The sequence below is a fragment of the Rana temporaria genome, chromosome 4, assembly GCF_905171775.1.
Source record: "Rana temporaria chromosome 4, aRanTem1.1, whole genome shotgun sequence".
NCBI classification, from domain to species: Eukaryota; Metazoa; Chordata; class Amphibia; order Anura; family Ranidae; genus Rana; species Rana temporaria.
The window spans coordinates 378,958,448-378,979,723 of record NC_053492.1 but is presented as its reverse complement, the minus strand read 5'-3'; the positions used below and the strand labels follow the sequence as shown (position 1 = coordinate 378,979,723).

The 21,276-nt window shown below is 44.6% G+C and overlaps 1 protein-coding gene across 2 annotated transcripts in view; it reads left to right on the top strand.

The window, feature by feature from the left end:
* Nucleotides 1-21,276, top strand: part of GALNT2 (polypeptide N-acetylgalactosaminyltransferase 2) — a 183,146-nt gene that overhangs the window by 151,103 nt on the left and 10,767 nt on the right. For both annotated transcript variants that reach the window (XM_040351011.1, XM_040351009.1), the window contains exons 12-15: nt 3,622-3,714; nt 7,031-7,114; nt 7,858-7,984; nt 21,041-21,160. In XM_040351011.1, coding sequence (XP_040206945.1) covers nt 3,622-3,714; nt 7,031-7,114; nt 7,858-7,984; nt 21,041-21,160 — 424 coding nt within the window. The remainder of the gene's footprint in view (nt 1-3,621; nt 3,715-7,030; nt 7,115-7,857; nt 7,985-21,040; nt 21,161-21,276) is intronic.

The window sequence follows — 21,276 nt, the reverse complement described above, 5'->3', positions numbered from 1 at the left end:
TGCAAAAATGCATCCAGAATGCAGAAAATGTGGTGAGAACCGGCTCTTAGGATTGGTGAATCCCAAAGTCAGCAGCTAGAAACACTATAGCTGCTGACTTTTTAATAAGGACACTTGCCTGTCCAGGGAGCCCATGATGCTGCCCCCCCCCCCCCCCATGCCGATTCGTCCATCACTAAAGGTGAACGTGTACTTTAAAGTGGTTCTATGCATGAAGATTAAAAACGTTCAGTGTGCAGCTCCTCACCTCAGCCCCCACTAATACTTACCTAAACCCAGTCACTTGTCAAGACATTAGTGTAGGCTGGTGGAAGACATAAGACTGTCTATTCAAACACAGGCACAAAGATATATGCACTCGGGGGACAATGTCTCCTTCCTTGCATAATGACACAGGGCGGGGTAAACTGCATTCAATAACATGACAAACAAACAGCCTTTAGGAAGGGCTGCAGGAGAAATACCCCCCCCCCCCCAGCAGCTTATAGCTGACAGTGGTTTTTATAATCATTTTGCTCCCAAGGCAGACCGAAAACAATAGAACAATGGGATACAGCCACTTGACAATAAACACATAGCAACCCCCACCCCACCTCAAACTATCGAGCAGTGGTCTATGAGACACTCCTACAATATTCTAGCAGTCTGAAAGGTGGAGTTATGTATCTTCATATATTTCTTGAGGGAGATTGTTAATAATGTCCCAAGTGAAAGAGCTCCTTCACTCTTTCAACACAGACCACACCTATAGAACCCATGATAACATGGGTAAAATGAAATGCTGAGTCCGGTGTGGTTGTCCTGGGAAACTGGTTAGGACAGACCAGGCTGGGGTTCTCAGTCACCCAGTGCCCCTAATAGGCACAGGGTGACTTACACATAAGAGTGCCCGGGGGAGCTGGACAAGGAGTTTCCTGACCTCTCAAGCCCCCTGCCCAAAGTGACTCCCGTCACAGAGCCATTGGCTCCTGCTGCTGTAAGTCACAGCCAGCGAGCAGGGGGCGCGGCTAAGCTATGCTCGGTGTGTCTTATTGACACAGACCTGGCTCAGGAGCGAGCACGTAAGGGTGCCCCAATCTCAAACAGCTTGCTATGGGGGCACTCGGCAAGGGGGAGGGGCCCATAGTGCCAGCAGGGGACCCGAGAAGAGCAGGATCCAGGATGCTCTGTGAAAAACCACTGCAAAGAGCTGGTAAATACAATATGTTTGGTAATTAAAAAATCCTTTTACGAACACTTTAATTATTATGCCATGTATTCTGTGATTTGGCGAAAAACACTTTTTAGGATTTTGTTACATGCTGACAAGATTGCATCACTCCAGCAGATTTGTCACATTCATGCTGTGAACCTCCTGCTCCAACCCGAGTGAGATCCTGTGTACTTTTTTCCATCAATATGTCACAGCAGAAATGAGATTTGTCAGACCATGCAATGTTTTTCTATTTATCCAGTTTTAGTAATCCTATGGCTACTACAGACTCCATGTTCCTTTTGTTGGCTGACAGCTGTAAATTCAGCATGGTCTTCTGCTGCTAAAGCCAACGTCTTCAAGATTTGTTAAGATGTACTCTTCTGAACTCCACTGTTGTATGAGTTGGAATTTTGAGCAGCTGTGAACTGTTTGCCTAAAGTGTATGTTGAGCCCTATTCTATTTTTTAGTATCTTTGGCATCATGCCTTACTGCATGACATTTTTCAGGCAAATCATTTCTGAATCCGCAAAGTTTCTTACCAAGTGAACCAACCAGTAACTGACTTTCTGCTGCCCACTGTCCATACTAAGGGCCCATTTACACTGTGCACGTTGCCTGTGTTTGTCCTCATTGGATAAATGCAAGTAACTGCAATGACACAAAGAATGCCGTAGCTTTCTGTGTGTCATGTTCACACCAGAACGTGGTTCTTCTATGCATTCCAGAGCTGTGCGACATTATGCAACATGTTTGCATAACCTTGTACTTCTCTGGATGGCCCTGCATGTGTCGTGACATGAATGAAGTGTCACTTTGTACACTTCACATAAAGTTTAAACAAACAAAAAAAAGTGAGCTGTATGATGCAATAAAATGCACATCACACCTCCCCTGTCACAGGGCTCTGAAGCCAAAAATGTCTATGGCCTGCACATTAAGCAGCTGCAGTTTAACCCCTTCCCACCACTGCCTCCCAAACCTTTAGGAGCTTCTAGATGCTGGTGTTCTGACGAGAAATGCCCCTTGTCGAATAATGCCCGTCCTGTACTGCGCATAGTACAGAGCTGCCGAAAACCGCCGAACATTGGAATACGTTCTCGATGCTCATGCAAGTCTGCAAGGGGCAGACTGGTTCATGATGGGAGCATGTGAGGGGCGGATGTCAACAGAAGGGGACATATTTTGTAATGATGGGCAGTACTGTTAAGATGGGGTAGAATTTGTCACGAAACTCAAACACATATCCTAAACAAATATATATCTGATATTCTTCCTACATGTGTTGCCCTTAACTCATGCAGGAAGAATAGCAGAGATATATTTGTATAGGTGTGTTTGAGTTTTATGACAAATTCCGCCCCCATCACAACAGCACTGTCCATCATTACAAAGTACACCCCCTTCTGTTGCCATCCGCCCCTCACACGCTCCCATCTTGAATACATCCGCCCCTTGCAGAGTTGCATGAGCATCGGGAGCAAAGCAGGAGCAATGAGAGCTTTCTGATTTCTGCCGACAACTGTGCTAGGAGCGCGCAGAATATCCAAACAAAAGAACTCTCTGTTCCAGGTGAGACAGGAAGCCTAATGATATCACAGGTGCCTGCCTCGGCTCGCCTCCGCATACGATCAACACTGAAGAAATGGCCGCACTCCAAGATCCATCAAAATTCTTATTTAATAGACGAACATCCCAAGTGTTACAAACAGTTCAAATGGTAAATGGTTACCATTTGAACTGTTTGACACTTGGAATGTTGGTTTATTGCACAGATGTCTCTGAAATTGTGTCCGAAATAGGGACTGACATGCAGGAGTGAAAACGGCTTCATTCCCACAGCCCAGTGTGAACCTGGGCTAAAGGTTTAGACTGTCTTCACAAGTGTATGTGTTTTAATAGTACAATAGTTTTTTTTTTTTCTCACTCATATTGATGTAAGCTTATTTAGTTATGGCTGTAACCTTCAAGTGGCTCTGTTTCTACAGGGTGAAGACTAAAATAATTATTTGTAGGAGAAGAGTTTCTCTACTTGCCTTTTTGTGATCTATCATTTTGAAACAATGTGGTGATGCTACTCCACCACTGCTCCATGTATTCCACACTTCCTGTTGTGTATAGTACTTGCTCCCCCTCTGCACATTGTGGTTCCTCCTGCCAACTAATAGATCACTAAAGTGCATATGACCTGCTTTGATTGATTAACCACGGAATGCAGCAGGGAAAGCAAATATTCTACTCATCCGAAGGGCTAAATACTTGCAGTGGATGAGGAGCAGCATCATAGCAGCGATTCAACTCATAGTAAGCCTTGTCTTTTACAGGCAATTTTTTTTTCAGGTTCGATCCTGTAGTGACTGGGTTACTTTGACGTTAAACATCTCTTCCTTCAACTACATATTGTAATATATGCATTTTCCAATTTCAGGAATACACGCAGGGCAGCAGAGGTTTGGATGGATGAATACAAGAATTTTTACTATGCAGCTGTGCCCTCTGCTAGAAATGTACCTTTTGGAAAGTAAGTATTCGCTTTGGCTCAACTTATTTGATCAATATGGACCTGTCGGTAACCGTACACGTCTGTATGACTAAATTCTTGACATGTCACAATGTACAGTATAAGTAAACCTTTTTTTTTATTATAAAGTGCTGTACCTTTCGGAATTAAAAAGCATTTCTTGAGTTTGATTCAAGTGAGAATGTCTAGGCCAGTGGTTCTCCACCTTCTAGTGCCGTGACCCCTTGATAACATTTCCCAAGTTGTGGGGACCCCCAACAGTAGTTGGGATGAGTGGCAATGCTGGGGAGAGTTCTGATCGGCCAACTTAGGTGCTCTTGATCAAGGTCATCTGCTGATCTGAGAACTGTAGTTGGGACTTTTAATGGCAACTCTAATCACAGGTAGTGTTACTCTCTTTGTCTCCAGCTTTGTGGTGTCTCGCAGCAGTAACACCTATGCCAAAATCAGGAGGTGGGGTCTCCTCCAGCCCCTCCCACTTCACATTCCTCACCAGTCAGCTGACCTCTAGTCTCTGCCCCCCACCCATGTCGAGAACGAATTGGGCGGCTGTGAAGAGGCTGAGTGGCAGCCGCGGGCTCCAGGAACAGCCCAGCTGGGCGGCCGCGAAAAGACTGGAAGAGTGGTGTGGGCTTAAGGAACATCCCAGGCATTTTCTTGGGCCCAGATTCTTAAAGGGCTTACGACGGCGCAACGCCATGTATGCCGTCGTAAGTCCTAATCTGGGCCGTCGTATCTATGCGACTGATTCTTAGAATCAGTTACGCATAGATAAGCATTAGATCCGACAGGCGTAAGGCTCTTGCGCCGTCGGATCTTAAATGCATTTTTTTTTTTGGCCGCTAGGTGTCGCCTCCGTAGTTTTCCCCGTCGAGCATGCAAATTAGCTAGAATTACGCGAATTCCCGAACGTACGCACGGCCGACACAGTGAAGTTACGACGTTTACGTTAGGCTTGTCCCGGTGTAAAGTTGCCCCTGGTATATGAGGCGCAGCCAATGTTAACTATGGCCGTTGTTCCCGCGTCGAAATTTGAAAATTTACGTTGTTTGCGTAAGTCGTCCGTGAATTGGGCTGGACGCCATTTACGTTCACGTCGAAATCAATGACGTCCTTGCGACGTCATTTGGAGCAATGCACCCTGTGATATTCTTCGGACAGCGCATGCGCAGTACGTTCGGCGCGGGAACGCGCTTAATTTAAATGCTCCACGCCCCCTACCTGGCTAATTTGAATTAGGCGGGCTTGCGCCGGGTGATATACGCTACGCCGCCGCAACTTTACAGGCAAGTTCTTTGAGAATAAAGCACTTGCCTGTAAAACTTGCAGCGGCGTAACGTAAATCAGATACGTTACACCCGCCCAGTTTTACACTATTCTACGAGAATCTGGGCCTTAATCTTCTCTCTCCCAGTAATTACACTGCTACAGCAGATGGTGATCTGTGTCATACATTTTGTGAGTACAGCCAAGAACTGCAGAGGTACCTGTAAAAACAGATTTGCTATTCGACACTCTTTTGCTTATAGGTGTTAGAGCTGAACTCCAGGCACAAAAACTTTTATTTACATATATTCCTTAGTAACCATAAAAAAAATGTAAATGTGGCGTGCCCTAAATGTTTTTGCAAACCCAGTCATTACCTTATAAATGTAGGTGCATGTCTTTCTTGCTGGTATACTGCGGACTTGGAATAATCCAGGGGCTCCTAAATTCAAGTAACAATACACATGTAGAGGAATTCACTAAGCAGCTGTTTTTGGCAACCAATCGGTTTATTTCTTTCATTTTCAAAGTAACTGAACAAGCTAAAGATAGAAGCCGATTGGTTGTCGTTGCACAGCTGATCAGATTCTGTCTGTTCCAGTTTTGAGAAATTCCCTCCATAGTTTATTTATACATGTTTGACAAATGTATTCCACATGAGCTACGGTTTGGGATAGTAGAGGAGACTTTAAATTCAGTAGATTTTAGGTGCTGTCTTTGACTTCATTGAGGAGATTTTGTGTCACCTTTTTGTTTTTGTGACACTTGTCACGAAGACAAGAAGGCACAGAAGGCAAAAAATAAACCTTAAAGTGATGAGAAAAAAAAGATAATAGTGATGCGCTGAAATCAACTTTTGCTATTATAAGTGTACATAATACAGTGTGTGCAAAATTGATACCAAATATACACACTCAGAGAGGTATCAATGAAATAACCAATGCAATAAAAATGTAATGTGAAGCAAAGAAAATCAATGTGTGCAGACAGCCTCAGGATCCCCTACATGTATAGCGTATAACCAGTTCTCAGTAGTAGTTCTGTAATAACCGGAAGGTTCCACAACCACTTGCTACCACAGGCTGACGTGTTATTGAGCTTCAAAACAGCACAATCAATATAGTATGGACTGGCGCTTAAATGCTTCAGGATGGCACAACATAGGCAAACGCCTTAATGCTTCAGGGCGACACAACTCAAAAAGAAAGAGGAAAGAGATATGGTGCAATACTGTGGGTCACAGATTAAACATGGACAACAACAATGCAGATGCACTCACGAATCCCCTCTTCAGATACAGCCTTTAAGCATAGCCTCTCATGCCACTCAGTACAGCGATCTCCTCTTCATACGGATAGATGTCCGTTGATCGTGTCACTAGGCTCCTCCCCCACGCGTTGCGTCACTCGGCACGTGACATAATCATGGGTAGTACATTTTTCACATATCAAAAAATAAACCTTGTCATAAGTAATGCCGCGTACACACGATCGGAATTTCCGACAAGAAAAGTTTGTCAGCTTTTGGTCAGAAATTCCGACCGTGTGTAGGACCCATCTGACTTTTTCTGAAATAATTTGAGAGCTGGTTCTCAAATTTTCAGACGGAAAAGTTCTTGTCGGATATTCCGATCGTCTGTATGCAATTCTGACGCACAAAAAAACACGCATGCACTGAAGCGAGCAGAAGAACCGCACTGCCTATTGAACTTAATTTTTCTTGGCTCATCATACATGTTGTACGTCACCGTGTTCTTGACGATCTGAATTTTTGGGGGAAATCCACGTATTTCTTGTTGAATTTTCGATCGTGTGTACGCGGCATTATCCTTCCTCACTCAACTAAAAATATAGCTATTTCGGTCTCCTTTTGAAAAAAGTTCCATCGCTTTCTATACTAATATGAAGTGAGGGGGATTTTCCCAGTTGGGTTACAGCAGCAATAAACACTTGAGAGGCTGTAACCCTTCCTCATTCTATTCAAAATGAAATATGTTTTGTCTGTATTTTGGGCTTTAACAAATTTAAAGTTTAACTGTATTAAATTTTAGTATTCAGAGCCGCACAGAGCTGAAGAAAAAACTGGGCTGCAAACCTTTCAAGTGGTACTTGGAGAATGTATATCCAGAGCTCAGGTAAGATTTGTGTCATTTCTTCTGAAAGTGAATTTTATTCTGGATGCAAAATAACATTTCTATACATTTCTAAATGACTATGGGAGCAGCTACCTTGACCTAGTGTGGATAGATGAACAGACATCCCCATGAATAAGCACGTCTGATTTCACATCCTTCCAGTGTGATGTTTCTGTAACAGTTACATGATATGTGTGATCCACTGGATTTGTATGTACTTCTCAGTTCCCTGAAGAAGAGCATCTCAAAACACGTTGGAATTTGAGAAACTTGTACCCAGGTTGTACTATGATCACTATTGCATCTGTTCTTGTTTTTATAAAGTTTTAATGAGACTTGATCAATAAAATGAAGCCCATATTGAGCCTTCCAAAACACTGGCGTCTGTGTGGGAAAAGGATGCTTGCCTTCTGCAGCCTCTTACCAGTTGTAAAAACTCTATAATTTTATGGCTCTTGCTAATTAAAGGCATTCAATCAGACAGGTGTGCAAAGAGACACAACATTTAATTTTTATTTTTATCACAAGGGAACACTTATCCTTTAATTAAAATGGTGTGCGTTTCATGAGTGTGCCAGCGCTGCATGTTAATAACAGCATGGCGTTTTCTGGCTTTGTTCAAAATGAAATAACAGACAAACTGTTACAGGGAATACTGATTATTAAAGTATTTGAAGCTACAGTATGTAATGTGCACAGATTAATTATTATATTTTCATTGATTTGTTTCAATTTATTTCTAGAGTTCCTGACCATCAGGACATTGCATTCGGAGCCTTACAACAAGGAACCAACTGTCTTGACACATTGGGCCATTTTGCAGATGGAGTTGTGGGTGTCTATGAATGTCATAATGCAGGGGGTAACCAAGTACGTATTGGACCGTTATAGAAAGGACTGATGGCATTATTTTTAAGCTGTTCCATTTACTTCTGATTCATATGAAATGTCCAAAACCCCAGCAAAAATTATTAATCGGTATGTCAAATGGAGTGCCTTTTGCTAAGCTTTTAATAACCGGAGTGCCTTTCAATAAGTTGTTACAAAAAGGGGCATCACTTTGTATATGCAGTGCCTGCTTCTTTTTTTTTTTTTTTTCACATTTACATCTGTTGGCTCCTGTATTGTGTCGGTCACACGCAGTTAAAGTAAAAAAAAACAAATATTTAAATGTTACAACTGTTGTAGGTATTTTTTTTTTTTGCACATAAAATTGGCCTTTCTCTTAGCTTGCTGCTAGAATAGATAATTGGAGTGAGTGGGCACAATTACGAAGATTTCCCTCTTACAGAAGTTCTGTTATGCAGTTGGAGCAGAAGCAAGTGGGCTGTATATGTGATTTGTTTTAGGCATTCGCTGTTCATAAGCATTTACATTGACCAAGACAGGAGTGGCTTTTTGTTGACAGGCAAGGTAGAGGCAGATATTTAGCAGGAACAAAGCTGATGGCATACGTCTTCATGCATCGATACAGTAACAAAAACTTTGGCACCCTAAAAAATGTGGGTCAGGAATCAACTGGCGGTATCCATATTTTTGCAAATCAAGACCTGCTGTAGTAATGCTTTGCATTGACTACAGATGTTTTGAATTTCGACTTTGGTTCTATTTTTCTGTATGGTATCCCCATAAATGGAGGCCTTGTGCGTGTCCATTCCTCTGCTACATTGTTACCACCTTAAATACCAGGTTACATCAACTGGTAGAGGTTTATTAAAGAAAACAAACTTTATTACAAATACAGACAAATGCGTGAAAGGGATTTACATGCAGATTTTTCCAGCTTTTTTTTTTTTTTTAAATCTTGAGCTGGTAGAGAAAAGTACATTAACATGAGCATGTGCAGGATTAAAATAAGTCCCAACTTGCTGTATGTATGCCTTTATAATAATGTGGCATTCTTGTATTTTATTTTTTGGGGAGGAATATTGGCTGGAAAAGATTTATCAGTGTCCAGAAATCTTGCATATGCTTTGGGTCAACTAATTGCAGTCGTAAATCTTTGTGTACAGTCATTAGTACATGCAGACCTAAAGTGTAATTTATATCCATAAGATAAAAAGGCTTGTATCTATAAAAGTTTGTTCACATTTGCATAGTCCAGATCACTTTTCTGTGATTACTGTCATCCACTCCAACTAAGTGTTAAGAGATCTCTGTATGCTTTATTCCTTTAACATTTCAGGCCTTCTCTTATAGAAGGCACAGCCCTGCAAAACATCCTATAAAATATTTACTGTGTAATGTAATGCAAAGTATACACAAAAGTTGGACAAAAATTATGGAAACAAGTATTGTCAAAGAACTAAATCATTACCTACACTATCTCACAAAAGTGAGTACACCCCTCTCATTTTTGTAAATATTTTATTATATCTTTTCATGTGACAACACTGAAGAAATTACACTTTGCTACAGTAGTGTAGTAAAGTAGTGAGTGTTAAGCTTGTATAACTGTGTAAATGTGCTGTCCCCTCAAAATAACTCAACACGCAGCCATTAATATCTAAACTTCTGGCAACACAAGTAAGTACACCCCTAAGAGACTGTTCACACTGGGGCAACACGACTTTCAGCAGGCCTCTTCCCAACAACCCTAGCCGTTGGTTGTCGGGGCGGGGGGCTTAGCGGAATCTGGGAGAACCCCCTTTAATAACGGGGCCCCAGATCCCGGCCCCCCACCCTATGTGAATGAGTATGGGGTACATCGTACCCCTACCCATTCACCTGGTGGAAGAAAAATGTCAATAAAAAAACACTACACAGGTTTTTAAAGTAGTTTATTAGGCAGCTCCGGGGGTCTTCTTCTGACTTCGGGGGTCTTCTGCCGGGCACCACTGCTGTCTTCATTCAGCTCTTTTTTTTACCAGCGGGGGCCCGGGCTTCTCCCTTCTTCCGACTTCGGGGGGGTCTCTTCTCTCGCTTTCCGGTTCTTCTTCTCTTCTGCGGGGCACCACCGCTGTCTTCTTTTAGCTCTTTCACCAGCGGGGGCCTGGTCTTCTGCGTCGCCGCCTTCTCCTCTTCGATGTTGACTCGATGCTCCCTCCCACTGTAATGCCGGGTGTGTGGTGCGTGGCGATTTTATATAGGCCTCCTTTGATGTCACCGTCCCAGCATGCTCCGGGTGGTGACAACATAAGGGGGCGGGGTAATTATGTCGTCACCACCCGGAGCATGCTGGTTTAGGTCTTGAGACATGCTTGGCCAGTCCATCACATTTACCCTTAGCTTCTTTGGTAAGGCAGTGGTTGTCTTGGAGGTGTTTTTTGGGTTCGTTATGTTGGAATACTACGGCCCAGTCTCCGAAGGCAGGGGATCATGTTTGGCTTCAGTATGTCACAGTACATGTTGGCATTCCTTTTTCCCTTTCCCCAGTGCTGGCAGAACTCATGCAGCCCCAGACTGACACTCCCACCACAATGCTTGACTGTAGGCAAGTCACACTTGTATTTGTACTCCTCACCTGATTGCCACCACACACGCTTGACACCATCTGAACCAAATAAGTATATATTGGTCTCATCAGACCACAGGACATGGTTCAAGTAATCAATGTCCTTAGTCTGCTTGTCTTCAGAACTGTTTGTGGGCTTTCTTGTGCATCATCTTTAGAAGAGGCTTCCTTCTGGGACGACAGCCATGCAGATCAATTCTATGCAGTGTACAGCGTATGGTCTGAGCACTGGCAGGCTGACCCCCCACCCCTTCAACCTCTGCAGCAATGCTGACAGCACTCATACGTTTGTTTCCCAAAGACAACCTTTGGCAATAATGCTGAGCAAGTGCAATCAGTTTCTTTGATCGACCATGGCGAGGCCTGTTCTCAGTGGAACCTGTCCTGTTAAACCGCCTTATGGTCTTGGCCACCGTGCTGCAACTCAGTTTCAGGGTCTTGCCAATCTTCTTATAGCCTAGGCCATCTTTATGTAGAGCAACAATTCTTTTTTTTTCCCAGATCCTCAGAGTTCTTTGCCATGAGATACCATGTTGAACTTCCAGTGTGAGAGCGATGACACCAAATTTAACACACCTGCTCCTCAATCACACCTGAGACCTTGTAACCCTAACAAGTCACATGACACCAGGACGGATAAAAGGGCTAATTGGGCCCAATTTGGACATTTTCACTCAAGGGTGTACTCACTTTTGTTGCCAGTGGTTTAGACATTAATGGCTGTGTGAGTTATTTTGAAGAGGCAGCAAATTTGCACTGTTATACAAGCTGCACACTCACTACTTCACATTTATAACAACGCTTCATTTCTTCAGTGTTGTCACATAAAAAGATATAATAAAATATTTTACAAAAATGTAAGGGGTGTACTCACTTTTGTGAGTTACTGTAATATGGTGTTGGACTGCTTTTGGCCCCCAAGACTGACAGAATTCTCCTGGGATTGCCAAGTATAATGCCGCGTACACACGGTCGTTTTTCGTCATGAAAAAAAATGAGATTTTTCAGCATGTTCAAAAAACGAAGTTTTTCCAACTTCATCATTAAAGTGGAGGTTCACCCAAAAAAAAATTTCTAAGATTACATCCAGCATACTAGCGACATGTAAAGTATGCTGGTATTTTTTTTTCTTTCTCGTACATCACGGGACACAGAGCGGCATATTCATTACTATGTGGGTTATATGGAGTACCTTCAGGTGATGGACACTGGCAATCTCAAACAGGAAGTGCCCCTCCCTATATAACCCCCTCACATAGGAGGAGTACCTCAGTTTTTTCGCCAGTGTCTTAGGTGTTGGTCATGGTTTAGCTTACCTCCACATCCTTGGGATTAAGGTGGGCTAACCGGTTCTGTCCAAAGGCCTCAGTGCTAAAGTGGTCAGCAACCGGACCCCAAACCATTGGGGTGTAGCCCATAATGCTTTCTGTTCAGAGAGCTGGACCCTGGGCCCAGAACTTAGAAACCTTTTGGGGCCTAATGTTTCTGTTGCCAGGGTGCTATATGGGCCCAGGACAGTGGCTCCTTCATAGGAACCCAGGGCCTGAAGGTCTAGACGCACCCACGGAGATGGGGGAAGATTGGACCTCTTGCTGTGCAAAAGTCCTGCGGCATGGAGCAGGTAAGTATTGGGGGAGCTTGCGGAACTTGGTTCTTAGCAGGTTCCCTGCAGGGGGTGCACAGGGGGACATGCCTGGGTATGCTCTGCATTGGCAAGGAATCACTATGTCTATGACAGAGACAGGATGATTCAATCTTTTTCCCCAGTAATATGTGACCTCCCTGGTAAGTGTTGCTTAGCTGGGCTGCTGGCGCTAGGTGTGGGATCTCTGTGAGAGGGGAGCCTTTTTCCCATGCTAAAAAGGAGGTCTGGGACCTACCTAAAGGGCTTACCTGCCTGGGTGCCTGCGCTGCTCCGTCCTCCTCCATGTGTGATGGCCCCCGCCGACGGGCGCGCGCGCGCGGGGCCCGAGATATGAACGATTTTCGCGCCGTTTCCGTGGTGGGGGCGCGTCCCTGTGGGCGGCGAATCACAAATAAAGGAAGGGGAGGCCCTTCCATTAGCTGCCAAGAGCTCAGTGTCATCCTGAGCTAGAGGAGAGGAGGACACAGAGCGGAGCACGCCGAGGACACCCGGTGGCGAAAGGAAGGATTGCAGTTTTTCTAAGGACTGTCAAACCTACAGATAGGTTTTCTTTTCCTTTTTTTCAGCAGATGGCTATTGGAAATACTTAGTGGGAGACAGAGTGGTTTCTTTTCCTCTTCAAAAAAAAAAAAAAAGAGAAGAAGGGAAAGAACTGCTGATCTCCCTTCTCAGTTTGGGCGTTAGTCTCTATCGCTCCCAAACCGACAGATCCCCTTAGCCACGTCTGTGGCTGGGTGATAGCAGGTGTACCTCGGTATTGTACCATGGCTTCTGGGTCAGAGGGTACAAAGGGTGGGGATTCCCCCGCAAAATCCGAGGGCTCAGACACGGCTATGCCGCTGCTCTCCCCACAGGACATATCAGGGCACGCCTTGATGGGACCTGGGGGATCTGGTGCTGGGGCTGATTCAGGTCAGTCCAACCCCGGCTTTGTCACTGAGAGGGTTCTTGCTGTTTCTTTAGGTGAACTAGAGAAAAGAATGGCAAAAAGGATAGCTAAGGCTATATCGGGTAGAAAGCGGACTAGGTCTCCGTCACCCGAGCAAGAACCCTCAGACACAGAGATCCTTTCCCTAGGGGAATTGGATAGACTTGACGCTCTGGACCAGGGTGGTTCAGAGATCGAGGATCTGGATACTGAGGGGTCTGGTTCAGCCTCCCAAGGGGAAAGTTTGTGGGTTCAGGCCTTAACGGACATGGTCCATGAGGCATTTAAGTTACCCATACCAGAACCTCAAGTATCGGCAGTTTCAACTTTAGGCTCATTAAGAATGCCTCAAAGCAACGCAGTTTTTCCGATCCATCCTCTACTCGAGGAGGTCATGTTTCAGGATTGGATTAAGCCAGATAGAGTCTTTTTACCACCTAAAAAATTCTCTGTTTTATATCCTATGGAGGAGAAATTCTCCAAAAGGTGGGCGCCCCCCGGTGTGGCTGCTATTGGAGTTACCCAAGCATTATCAGATAAGACTAAGCAAATGCTTAAACTTATCCCTGCCCAGCAGGCAGAGGAATTTTCGGATATACCGAGGGCTATACGCTTTACGGTGGATGCTATCAAGGACTCCATCCAGCAGGCATCACGTTTATCCTTATTTCTAATCCATATGAGAAGGCTCTTATGGTTGAAGAGTTGGGAGGCTGAGCCCCCATGCAAAAAACTCCTGGTAGGGTTTCCCTTCCATGGAGGACGACTCTTCGGAGAAGATCTGGATAGATATATTCAGACTATATCAAGCGGCAAGAGCACTCTCTTGCCAGTCAAGAAGAAAGCCAGAGGGCCCGCGTTTAAGCGCCAGCCCTCCCCGGGACAGGGGCCCTCTAATACCAGACAGTATCGACGGCCTCCTGCAAGATCAGGCTTTAACAATAAGCCACAGGGCCAAGCCACTGGGGGCAAGAAGCAGTGGTACCGCAAGCCTGCGAAGCCAGCCCCCAAGTCGGCCTTATGAAGGGGCGCCCCCACCCACGATGGTGGGGGGAAGGCTACGTCTCTTTGCAGAAGTTTGGGAGGCCAGCATTCCCGACTGCTGGGTACGGTCTTCCGTGGCCACGGGCTACAAACTAGAATTTTTAAAATTCCCTCCTCCTCATTACCAGGAGTCAAGAGTACCAGGCGACCCGGTGAAAGGAGCCGCGTTGATGGCGGCATTGAATCATCTGCTGTGCCAGAAGGTGATAGTAGAAGTACCAGTCCAGGAACAGGGATTGGGGTTCTACTCCAACCTGTTTATCATCCCAAAGCCCAACGGCGATGTCAGGCCAATTTTGGACTTAAAGGGAGTAAATGCGTACCTAAAGGTCCGCTCATTCCGGAGGGAAACTATTCGGTCAGCTGTCGCCGTGCTCCAGAAGGACGACTTCATGGCGTCCATAGACATAAAGGATGCTTACCTTCATGTGCCAATTTTTCAGCCACATCAAGTATTTCTACGCTTCTCGGTGGCTCAGCGTCATTTCCAATTTGTGGCGCTCCCCTTCGGGTTGGCTACGGCCCCCCGGGTATTCACGAAGGTCCTAGCCAATCTAAGGACCCAAGGGGTCACGGTCCTGGCTTACCTGGACGACCTCTTGGTCGTAGACCACTCATCTCCTGGCCTGGAACGAGCAGTCGCCCTCACGGTTCAGTACCTCGAGAGGTTCGGCTGGGTCCTAAATCGAGACAAATCAGCATTTCTGCCCACAAGGCAGCTGGAATATCTCGGCATGAGATTGGATACAGAACAACAGAAGGTGTTCCTACCTCTATTAAAGGTCAAGGCCATCAAAGAGCTAATACAAATAGTTCTAAGCAAGAGAAAGCCAACTGTTCGCCTATGTATGCGGCTACTAGGCAAGATGGTGGCCACATTCGAGGCGGTACCGTACGCTCAGAGCCACACTCGCATCCTGCAGGCAGCCATCCTGTCAGCATGGAGCAAGAGGCCTCAGGCCTTAGAGATTCCTTTGCCACTCTCACCAAGAGTCCGGCAAAGTCTATCTTGGTGGTTAAACCCTCAGAATCTCCTGAAGGGAAAGACGTTCAGTCCTGTGACCTGGAAGATAGTAACCACAGACGCCAGCCTGATTGGCTGGGGAGCAATTTTGGATGGTTGCACTCGCCAGGGCACTTGGGCAGCGGCAGAGAAGCAGTTGCCCATCAATATCTTGGAGCTCAGAGCTGCTCGACTAGCCCTCAGGGCTTGGACGTCCAAACTGCAGGGGTTCCCAGTGAGAATACAATCGGACAATGCCACGGCGGTGGCATACATAAATCACCAAGGGGGAACCAAGAGTCAAGCCGCTCAGAGAGAAGTGAGCTTGATTTTCTTGTGGGCAGAAGCCCATGTGCCCTGCATATCGGCTATATTCATTCCCGGAGTGGACAACCTACAGGCGGACTTCTTAAGTCGCCAGACTCTGTTGCCGGGGGAGTGGTCTCTGCATCCACAGGTCTTTCAGACACTCTGCCAGAAATGGGGAGTGCCGGACGTGGATATCATGGCATCGAGACTGAACAAGAAGCTAGACAGGTTCATGTCCCGCACAAGGGATCCCAGGGCCTGCGGAACCGATGCGTTAGTTTGCCCTTGGCATCAGTTCAAACTTCTTTATGCATTTCCCCCGCTCCAGTTACTACCCCGCCTGCTGCGCAGGATCAGGGTGGAGCACATACCAGTCATTTTGGTAGCTCCAGCATGGCCCAGAAGGGCATGGTATTCACTAATCCTAAAGATGGTAGTGGGAGACCCTTGGACTCTTCCTCTATGGCCAGACCTGCTATCGCAAGGTCCGATCCTCCACCCTGCCTTACGGCATCTAAATTTGACGGCCTGGAAGCTGAATCCCTGATTCTCAGGGGTAGAGGTCTGTCTCAGAAAGTAATCTCTACCCTAATCAGAGCCAGGAAACCGGTCTCTAGGGTGATTTATTACAGGGTCTGGAAGGCCTATGTAGGCTGGTGTGAGTCCAAGCGATGGCTTTCTCGTAAGTTTACCATCGATGGAGTATTAAGTTTTCTCCAGCTAGGAGTGGATAGAGGACTGGCATTAAGCACAATCAAAGGACAGATTTCAGCTTTGTCAGTATGGTTTCAGCGGCCGCTGGCCACCCACTCGCTGGTTAAGACCTTCATGCAGGGGGTCTTACGTATTAATCCTCCAGTTAAATCCCCGCTTTGTCCGTGGGATTTAAATCTTGTTCTGTCAAGTTTACAGAAACAACCTTTTGAGCCGTTGGCTGAAATTCCTTTGGTTTTACTGACAAGGAAGTTAGTATTTTTGGTCGCCATGGTTTCCGCCAGAAGAGTATCGGAACTGGCAGCCTTATCCTGTAAGGAACCATATCTTATTTTTCATAAGGACAAGGTCGTTCTCCGCCCTCATCCTTCCTTCCTACCAAAGGTTATATCCAGTTTTCATCTAAACCAGGATTTGGTATTGCCATCCTTCTTTCCTAAACCTACTTCCAGAAAGGAAGGGTTGCTGCATACCTTGGATATTGTCAGGGCCATGAAGGCCTATCTTAAAGCTACAGAGAAGATCCGGAAAACAGATGTGTTGTTCATTTTACCGGATGGGCCCAAGAGGGGGCAGGCAGCTGCAAAATCCACCATCTCGAGGTGGATTAAACAGTTAATCACTCAGGCCTACGGCTTGAAGGGGTTGCCTCCTCCGTTATCATTAAAGGCTCATTCTACTAGGGCCATGGGCGCCTCCTGGGCAGCACACCACCAGATCTCTATGGCTCAAGTTTGCAAGGCGGCAACCTGGTCTTCTGTCCACACGTTTACAAAATTCTACCAGTTGGACGTAAGAAGGAATACTGATACAGCCTTTGGGCAGGCAGTGCTGCGGGCTGCAGTTTGAGACCCTCGGATTCCGGGGGGCTCCCTTTTGAGTAAAATTTAAAATCATTTTTTCTCAACTAAGTTGGATTTATTATGATTTGAGTATATCTCTAAATTAAATCCTTTTGTCTTGGGAAGATGTTCTCCCTCCCCTCATTGTAAGCATTGCTTTGGGACATCCCACATAGTAATGAATATGCCGCTCTGTGTCCCGTGATGTACGAGAAAGAAAAAGGGATTTTTAATACAGCTTACCTGTAAAATCCTTTTCTTGGAGTACATCACGGGACACAGAGCTCCCACCCCTCTTATGGGGACCATTTTGGGAGGCATACTGCTTGCTACAAAACTGAGGTACTCCTCCTATGGGAGGGGGTTATATAGGGAGGGGCACTTCCTGTTTGAGATTGCCAGTGTCCATCACCTGAAGGTACTCCATATAAACCACATAGTAATGAATATGCCGCTCTGTGTCCCGTGATGTACTCCAAGAAAAGGATTTTACAGGTAAGCTGTATTAAAAATCCCTTTTTTTTCTCCGTACATACCGTGTAATTGTTATTTTCGCCGGGCTTCCGGGTTCTGATTACTGCGGGACTGGGCGCTCCTATTGAAAGCTTAGCTGATTGACGTCTGGTGAAAATCTTCCCATGTCGCATACACCGCGCGTCACCAGTTTTCCGTAAATAGCCGTCCTGCGAGTCGGCGCTATACGGCATACGTGTAGAGCTGACTGCGCAGGCGCCATATAGCGCCGACTCGCAGGTCGGCTATTTACGGAAAACTGGTGACGCGCGGTGTATGCGACATGGGAAGATTTTCACCAGACGTCAATCAGCTAAGCTTTCAATAGGAACAATTGCATGGTATGTTAGTATGCTGGATGTAATCTTAGAATTTTTTTTGGGGTGAACCCCCGCTTTAAAAACGATGTTGCCCACACACCATCATTTTTGAAATATGATGAAGAAAGCGCGTTGACGTACAGCACTTACGACGGCACTCTGAAGGGGAAGTTCTATTCGCCTTTGGGCTGCTTTTAGCTGATTCCGTGTTAGTAAAAGACGATTTGCGCTTTTTTGTCTGTTACAGCGTGATGAATGTGCTTACTCCATTATGAACGGTAGTTTTACCAGAACGAGCGCTCCCGTCTCATAACTCGCTTCTGGGCATGCGCGGGTTTAAAACGTCGTTTTAGCCCACACACGATCATTTTTTACAACCTGAATGACATTTTAAAAAACAATATTAAAAAATGCAGCATGTTCAAATTTTTTTTTTTTGTGAAGCCCACACACAATCATTTTAAATGCTGATTTTAAAAATGTCATTTTTTTTCGTGCCGAAAAACGACCGTGTGTACGCGGCATTAGTCTAGGTTTGTGGATAATGGAATCAGAAACCATTCTTCATGCAAAAATAAAAAAAAACAGGTCGCAATCCCGCGCAATGTCCTTTTGTCTTTCGGTCAGTTGACCATGTCGACTGCGCTTATGCTTATCGGGTGACGTTTTCCCGGAAACTGTATATGCTGTCATAACCTTTGATACTGTACCTCGCGACACTGCAAATTGGCAGCTTCAGTCACAGAGGCACCAGCTAAGCAGGCACCAGCAATTTGCCCTCTTTGAAACTCTGTAAGCTCTGACATGGCTCTGTATTACTAGCAGCTCACACAGTGAATGACGAAAGTGAGGCTTCCCTGAAGCAAAAGAATGTTGCATCACATCTGCTTTCAACGCGAAACGTACATTTTTACACCTGGAAATCATGTAGTGTTTCCATATATTTGTCCATCCCCTGTACATTGATGCCTGGGAACCCAGCTTTAAACTGTCAAGGTCCTATGTGGTTCCGTGGCCTGATCCACAATACAGACCATCTGATTAAATTATGTTTACATGCAGATGTGCTGACAGTTATTCTGTTTGAAAATTTTTATAATGTAGTTTTACTGTCAAATCAATGCAGAGTTTTCATATTTTTTGGTCTAAGGACTCTGATGTGAAAATAGGAAAGACCCCATTTAGACTGGGGTGCACCAAGGTTTGACATACTTTTTAACCACTTCTCGCCCGCTGGCTGTCATATGACGTCCTTGACTTTGAGCGGGTATATCTGAATGATGCCTGCAACTACAGACATCATTCAGGTATTGTCTTTTTCAGCCAGCGATTCCCTACACCATAAGAACAATCATAGCGGCTGGTCAGCCGCTTGATTGTTCTTATGGGTGGTGAGAGGGGATGTCCCTCCCGCCGCCCTCCGGCGTTTCTACCGACTCACCGATGCGATCGGTGAGGCGGAGAACGGATCCACCGGCCCCGGATGTTTACCATAGATTCTCTATGATCGTCAGAGGTCGGGTGCAATGTTATGATGTCATGCTAGGCCTCTGCATTCAAACAATCGGCGCCGCCTCGCCTGGAAAGCTGAGATGTGTTTTTTTTTTTTTTTTTTATTACAGGCTTCCCAGCCTAGAGATGAGATGTGGGGTCTTATTGACCCCATATCTCACTGTAAAGAGGACCAATCATGCCATATTCCTATTACAAGGGATGTTTACAATTCTTGTAATAGGAATAAAAGTTATCAAAAACATTGTTTTCTTTTTAAAAAGTGTCAACTTAAAAAACAAAAAAGTCAAATTAACAATAAGAAAAAAAAAAGTAAAGTGTCACTGTCCCAGTGTGCTCGCACGCAGAAATTAACGCATACATATGAAAACGGTGTTCAAACCACACATGTGAGGTGTCGCCACGAACGTTGGAGTGCGAGCAATAATTCTAGACCTCCTCTGTAACTCAAAACGTGTAACCAGTAAAAAAAATTTAAGCGTTGCATATGGGGATTTTCAAGTACCGACCTTTGGCGCCATTCCACGAGCATGTGCAATTTTGAAGCGTGACATGTTGGGTATCTTATTTACTCGGCGTAACTTCATCTTTCACATTATTCCAAAAAATTGTGCTAACTTTTTACTGTTTTTTTTTTTTAACTCCATACCGCGCCTATTCTGGCACTTCTCTCCTTCATGTAAAAAGCATATTTTTTTTGCTAGAAAATTACTCAGAACCCCCAAACATTTTATGTGTGTGTGTGTGTATATGTGTGTATATATATATATATAATGTGTATGTATATGTATAATGTATGTGTATATGTTATATATATATTTTTAGCACACACCCTAGGGAATAAAGTGGCGGTCATTGCAACTTTTTATCTTGCACGGTATTTACGCAATCATTTTTCAAACGCCTGTGAAGTTAGCCCAATTTTTTTGTATAATGTGAAAGATGTTACGCCGAGTAAATAGATACCTAGCTTGTGACGCTTTAAAGTTGCACACACTCATGGAATGATGCCAAACTTCGGTACTTAAAAATCTCCATAGGCAACGCTTGATTTTTTTTACAGAGGAGGTCTAGTGCTAGAATTATTGCTCTCGCTCTAACGCACGCGGCGGTACCTCACATGTGTGGTACCTCACATTCGCTTCTGAGCGCGAGCTACTGGGGACAGGGGCATTTTTTTTACTTCATTATTTTTATTTTTTACACTTCTTTTATTCCTATTACAAGGAATATAAACATCCCTTGTAATAGGAATAGTGTGTGACAAGTCCTGCCATTGGTGATGACTTCTAATTGTTAGCTTGATATTTCAAGTCCTCAATGGCTGATGTCCTAGCTGATCACATATGCAGCACCATGGGAAATGCAAATCTACTGTAAATAGAGGATAAGATGGCAGATGGAAATATACTGTATGAGGGTTTAATTTGACCTTCAAGTTTGGATTTGGCAAGCTTGTGTTTGGAGAAGATACTTTAATATGTTTCACTGCTATTAAATATGACAAGAATAATAATTATATGTTGGCTGCAGAGCTAAAGACCTAAAAAGTGAGTTGTAAGAAATGTAAGAAAAGTTTTTTTTTGCTATTTTTTTTTTTTTTAACAAATTTTCCTGGTTGTCTGTATTCTTTTTACTTCAGGAATGGGCTCTTACGAAAGACAAGTCGGTTAAACACATGGATCTTTGTCTTACTGTTGTGGACCGAGCACCAGGATCTCTTATAAAACTTCAAGGCTGCAGAGAAAACGACAGTAGACAAGTAAGGACTGTACCCATGGTTCACACGTGATATAATAATTAATGTCCTTTTGAAACACTCTAAGACGTAGCAAAAGATTTATTTGAAAATATATTGAAAGGAAAGGAAAAACTTTT